At 36.6% G+C, this 6,613-nt stretch overlaps 1 protein-coding gene across 1 annotated transcript; it reads right to left on the reverse strand.

Annotated features, from left to right (window-relative positions):
• Nucleotides 1-473: 473 nt before the first annotated feature.
• On the reverse strand, nt 474-6,613 carry LOC126816194 (zinc finger protein ZFP2). The gene is made up of 2 exons (XM_050542461.2): nt 6,544-6,613; nt 474-5,253 (listed from the first exon to the last, which is right to left on the reverse strand). The coding sequence occupies exon 2, from the start codon at nt 4,360-4,362 to the stop codon at nt 3,214-3,216; it is 1,149 nt and encodes a 382-aa protein (XP_050398418.1). The 5' UTR covers nt 4,363-5,253; nt 6,544-6,613; the 3' UTR covers nt 474-3,213.

Consider the following 6,613-nt stretch of genomic DNA (forward strand, 5'->3'; position numbering starts at 1 on the left):
CTCTTGCGGTAAAATAAACACACTCTATGAAATTACATTCCACGGACTATAAATTTTAATGAGATTTATATAGTCGCAATTCTGTCAATTTGTTTTGGAACTCTTCTGGTGAAAAATTCCTGACAAAAGCCCCCAAATCTTGCCATAGATGCCCCTCTACACGCGTCTTATTATAATCAATTGTTGTATAAATGAAATAAAATGAAATCATCCTACTGTTTTGTACTGATTGGGCTAATGAAGACGGCCAAGAGACCCCGGTTGTACGTCACAAGGAATAGGGTCGCCTGTCCAACCTCGTGGGTTTTTTCTGGGTTCTCCTCCCACTGCTAAAGACCCCTACGCGCAAGCTAATTATTGAAATAAAATTGAACCATATGTAAGTCCCGAAATGACCTAGTTTGTGTCGAGTGGACGTTAAACCTCTCTCTCTCTCTCTCTCTCTCTCTCTCTTTTAAACTATTATTGTGAGAACTATCAGCTCTTTATCTCAATCTTATATGTCATCTTCAATAGAAGAATTGGTCTTGCTTTAAAAATGAAATGAATTGAAATGGGGTTTAACGACCTATGTTCTGCTCCTACCCTGAGCTAATGAAGACGGGCATACGCCATACAGTGTGCTATGAGGGAAATTGTGCCCGGGCAGCAGCGCTAAGGCCTACTCTTATATCGAATTCCAACTGCCAAGGGATCTTTTACGTGCACGCAAATGTGTACACGGGACCTCGGTTTTTTGTACCATCTGAACGACAAGACAGCTGTCCTTGTCAGGCCCTCCATCCTGCATCACTGACAAGGGGAAACCACGCCGGAAAATCTGGATGAACTTTCTCGGCCAATACAGGGATTGAACACCCGACCTCCAGGCTAGCGAGCCAGCGTCTTACCCATTTAGCCACGTGATCCCCGATCTCGCTTTAACTACATACATCTTATCAAGGCCTTCACGTAATACCCTGCATATTTCGGCACTAATTTCGTTCAAGGTTTCCGTGGAGGTAGCTATGTTACAACCTCTGATTGGACGCTACTGTTCACATGCCTGTACATAACGTAGCTATAAGTTCGGGAATTGTAAATTAATCTAGCAACATCGAGATAATGTAAAACTTGCAGTCGTTGCCTCAGGAATATGACATAATCTAGGCCTATCATTAAGTATGGCAATTCTTAATATGTTTCTGTAAGGTGCCTTTTTGAATATAGGATTTTTCACACAATTCACATTTGAAAGGTTATGAAGGTTAATGTGACACTACAGTACACTTATCTGAGTAAATGATTTACTGCAAACATCACATTTGAAAGGCCTTTTTCCTGTATGACTTCGAACATGCCGCTTGAGTGTATTACCTCCTTTAAACGACATATCACAAACATCACATTTATAATGATCTTTTAGAGGCATTTAGTAACTGGATAGAGCAATAAACTATAACACATACTTATGTGTGTGTATGGCTTCCCTTTTGTTTGGTTTAATGGTATGTTTACCCCTATTATCAGTCCTTTATTATTCCCTTGATGTACCCTCACCTAGCCAATCACATCATGTATGGTTTCTCATTTGTCATGATTGGTTGTCCAATTAAAATTATTTACCCCTATAATCCGTCATATGTATATTGCCTTTGATCATGTTGTTTTTTAATCCTTTGATCTTGTTGTTGTCATGCATGGTTTCTGAATTGTTGTTATTGCTTGTCTATATATAATTGCTCTACACATTTGTTACTGTACTTGCTTGAAAACGTTGAGAGAATACTCTTCGAAACGTCGCCCAAATAAATCAGTAATTGTTCTTCCATAAGTATGTGTTATAGTTTATCACATTTATAAGGACTTTCTCAAGTGGCATGTCAGATTACTTTTTTCTATAAATAATTTACCACAAAAAACACATTTAAATGGCTTTTAACCTGTATGTGTCCTCATATGTACCTGAAGACTTCCCTTAAGTGTTAAGGCCGGGCCCCGAGTTCACAAAGCATTCTCAGACTTAAGTTAAGAATTTACCCAACTTTCAATCACTATTTATGAGAAATATATTTTATCCAAAAACACGAAACTTTGCACATAGTTTCTTATTGATGTATTTGATACATTAAGACAACAAAAGTTTTATAAAGAGCTATAGTTTAGTTAAAATTAGGTCAACAATTTTGAGTAAATTCTCAACTTAAGTCTGAGAATGCTTTGTGAACTTGGGGCCTGGTCACATAAAGGACATTTATAAGGTTTCCCACCAGAATGAATTCTTTTGTGGACTTTCAGTTTACTTTTTTGGATAAAGGATTTGTCACACTGATCACATTTGAATGGTTTCTGAGAGAGAGAGAGAGAGAGAGAGAAATGGGGTTTAACGTCCACTCGACACAAACTAGGTCATTTCGGGACTAACATGGTTTAATTTTATTTCAATAATTCGCTTGCGCGTAGGGGTCTTTAGCAGTGGGAGGAAACCGGAGGACCCGGAGAAAACCCACGAGGTTGGACAGGCGACCCTATTCCTTGTCACGTACAACCGGGGATTCGAAACCACGCCAGTCGACTTAATGACAGACTTTATGATACAGCGCGCGCACGCTAATCATTCAGCCATCCAACCCCCGAGGCTGACCTTAAAAATATCTTTGTTTCACCAAACCCGACCCACAATCGAGGAGAAGGGTCGGTAGGTCGGGTTTTTTCAGATTTTTTTTTTAAGAGCTAATTTGACAGCTTGATAATTTTCCGGGTGCAAACATTCGTCTTCTTTTATTGGCAAACAAATCAATGACATCAGGATTTTTCTTGATGCACGACTCGCACACAAATTGCGACAAACTCACGTTTGAAACTCCCTCCACACATTTTTAACGATCGTGCGGGTTGTGCCTTCATTTTTCTCGAAAATGGATATTGAAAATATCGTCGTCGGCAGAATCATTTCGTGGGAATGGACGTGCTTTCGTCTGCAACCATTTTGTTGAGAAGCGACACCTATGACGCTTTCGTCTTGATCAACCAGTTTCAATAATGAATCAAACCATAGCCATAGTAAAGGGAAATAACTCTCGTGATATATTTCAGGTTGACACACAAAATAAAATAAAAAGATCGCAGAAAGTCGGGGGTGGTTTTAGTTAGTCGGTCGCGTTAGGCGAAACAAAGATATTTTTAAGGTCAGCCTGAATGGTTTCTCTCCAGAGTGAATGTGCAGATGTCCCGTTAAATTAGTTTTAGTGGTGAATGATGTACTACAAACGTGACATTGGAAAGGTTTTTCCCGGTCTGAGTCCGCATGTGGCAGATCAAATAATTATTACATTTAAAAAATTTGCTACACACGTCACATATAAATGGCTTCACGATATCTCCTGCGTGAAGTTTGCCATGACATTTTAGAGAACCACGTTGAGTGAATGACTTACCACAAACATCACAATTGAAAGGATCCCCTCCTGTATGGACCCTTATGTGCACTTTCAGTTCTAACCGTACCCTAAATGATTCACCACAAACATCACATTTAAAAGGTATTTCGCCTGTATGAATTCTAATGTGTTTTTGCAACTTACAATTATGACTAAATGATTTGTCACAAGTGTCACATTTGAATGGTTTAACTCCACTATGAATTGTTCTATGTTCGTTCAGATTACCTTTTAAGGCAAATGATTTACCACAAACATCACATTTATGAGAGCTTTTTCTTGTGTGAATTTTTTTGTGGTGATTTAATGTACTTCTCTGATTGAAAGTTTTACTACAGATGGTACAAGGGTGACTACAGATATGTTTCTTTAAATCACTTGGTTTCTTAAATGATCGGTTACAGGCACTACACTGAACCATAGTAGATTTTGTAACCTGTCCATCTATATCATTCGATATATTAATTTGTTTTGTATGAGCTATATGTATATTATCAGAAGTAGTACACGTATTCAACTGTTTTTCACTATTCTGAGAGGTATTCAACTGTTTATCACCACTCTGAGATGTATTTAACTGTTTTTCACCATTCTGAGATGTATTTAACTGTTTTTCACCATTCTGAGATGTATTCAAATGTTTTTCACTATTCTGAGAAGCATTCAACTGTTTTTCACCATTCTGAGATGTATTCAACTGTTTTCCACCATTCTGAGACGTATCAAATTGTTTTTCACCATTTTGAGAGGAATATGTATTCAAATGTTTTTCACCTTTCTGAGAGGAATATGTATTCAACTGTTTTTCACTATTCTGAGACGTATTCAACTGTTTTTCACCATTTTGAGAGGAATATGTATTCAACTGTTTTTCACCATTTTGAGAGGAATATGTATTCAACTGTTTTTCACCATTCTGAGAAGAATATGTACATGTATTCATCTGTTTTTCACTATTCTGAGAGATATTAAAATGTTTTGAACCATATACATCTATATCATCATGATCAGAAGCACTAGAGTACTTGAAAATGTTTCTCTAGATCACTGTATTGTATAAAACTAATTTTACAAACTTTACATTGAGGGGACGAACTAAACTCCTCTTCTTTAACATGTATTTTACAATGTTCTTCTAAGTCTAAATGCTGTTTAAAATGCTCTTTACAAAATTTACACTGATGTGACGAACTTGGTACAGACTTTCTTCTTCAATATGTTTATCTAAAATAACTTTACAAACTTGACTATTATGTGATGTAATTGGTTCAGACTCTTCGTCTTTAATATGTATTTTACAATGCTCTTTTAAGTCTGAGTGCTGTTTAAAATGCTCTTTACAAACTTTACACTGATGTGACGAATTTTTTCGAGACTCTTCATCTTTAACATGTATTGTACAATGTTTCACTAAATCAGTGTACAATTTAAATTTTTCATCACATAATTTACATTGATGAAATGATTCAACATCACTCACTTTCTCTTGTAAATGTAATCCATCAGTTCTCCCTTCTTCAACTTTTATTTCATTGTAGCCTTCACCTTCACCAGTCCTCTCAACTGTAACATGTATTGCGTCATAGTTTTTAGTATCATTTTCTTCTTTTATATGTGTATGATGCAGGCCCATTTTATGATTGTGTTCAGTATCATTTTCTTTTTTTAAGTTTGCATGATGTAGATTCATCTTATTATGGTGTTCAATATCATTTTCTTCTTTTATATGTGTATGATGCTGACTCATCTTATTATGGTGCTCTAAGTCAATGTATTTTTGAAAAATCTCATCACATACCACACATTGGTGAAGAGTTTTAACATCCTGATTAGCCTGCAATATGAAATAATATTACATTTAAACAGCATTCATATAAAATACAAGGAGTTGTAGACATAGCTCCCTTGTGGAGGTAAAGAGGAGAGAGAAAAACAGAAATGGGGTTTAGCGTCCACTCAACATAAACTAGGTCATTTCGGGACTAACATATGGTTCTATTTTATATCAATAACTCGCTTGCGCGTAGGTGTCTTTAGCAGTGGAGAAAATCGGAGAAAACTCGCGAGGTCGGACTGGCGACCTTACTCCTTGTCACATACAACCCGGGAATCGAAATCACACCATCTGACTTAATGACAGACCTTAGGATGCAACACGTACGCAATAACCATACGGCCATCCAAGTCCCAGAGTAAAGAGGAAGCACAGTATGAAATTCATAGTGATAAATATGATGTGAAAGTCTTCCTATGATGAGCTGAACAATCCCAGCAAATTTTTAATTAAGATGAATCAAACAATCCTAACAAGTTTTAAGGCAAATGATTTCAGTATACGGTCAATAACTCTGCCAGCAAATTTTTAATTAAGATGAATCAAACAATCCAAACAAGTTTTAAGGCAAATGATTTCAGTATACGGTCAATAACTCTGCATACAGTGTCTGAAATGTCTGAAAAATAGAGGAAATTAATTTTTTTTGAGGCTGAAACATTGTCAGTCTGAAATGTCACTGGGCCGAAATGTCATGTAATCACTACCAAATAGGGTCCTGTCATAGTTTTGCCTGGGAGCAGTTCGTTTCATTACACTACCAGTTTATCTCGGGCTGTTTCATCCCAAATTTACAAGGGTTGTTTCATCCCACTTATATAGGGATAATCTAGACTTTGTTTATTATCATTACAGTGGTAAAAATGACAATCGAGTCTACAATGTGAAGTGATTTGACTGATATTTTCAGCATATTCCTGTTACATTATCTATTATTTAACAAGGGGGTGCAAATTAGGTTCGGATGAAACATCATGTTTCAAGTGTGGCCTTGTTGCTCAAACTCGAATGTTTACTTGAATGACAACATTCGTAGAATTAAGACAATTTAATTCAGGAAGGTATAATTATAATCAATAACAAATATTGCGGTATTGCGCTAGCAACTATTTCTTCCGGTTCCCGTTGGCGTTGTCCACTTCAATGATACAATGTGGACGACTTTGCTTATGGACGACTTGACTGGCACCCGTCATAGACATGAGAGGGACAGACCGAAGACAATGTTAAATGATCCCACTTTTATATCAATCATATTGTTATGAATCATCATGAATTTACATCAATTACCATTTTATATTTTGTTTAGTCTTTGATCGCTCTGGAATATTTACGCCATGTTGAATGCATTAAAACGTCG

This window comes from Patella vulgata, chromosome 3, assembly GCF_932274485.2.
Source record: "Patella vulgata chromosome 3, xgPatVulg1.2, whole genome shotgun sequence".
Taxonomy (NCBI): Eukaryota; Metazoa; Mollusca; class Gastropoda; family Patellidae; genus Patella; species Patella vulgata.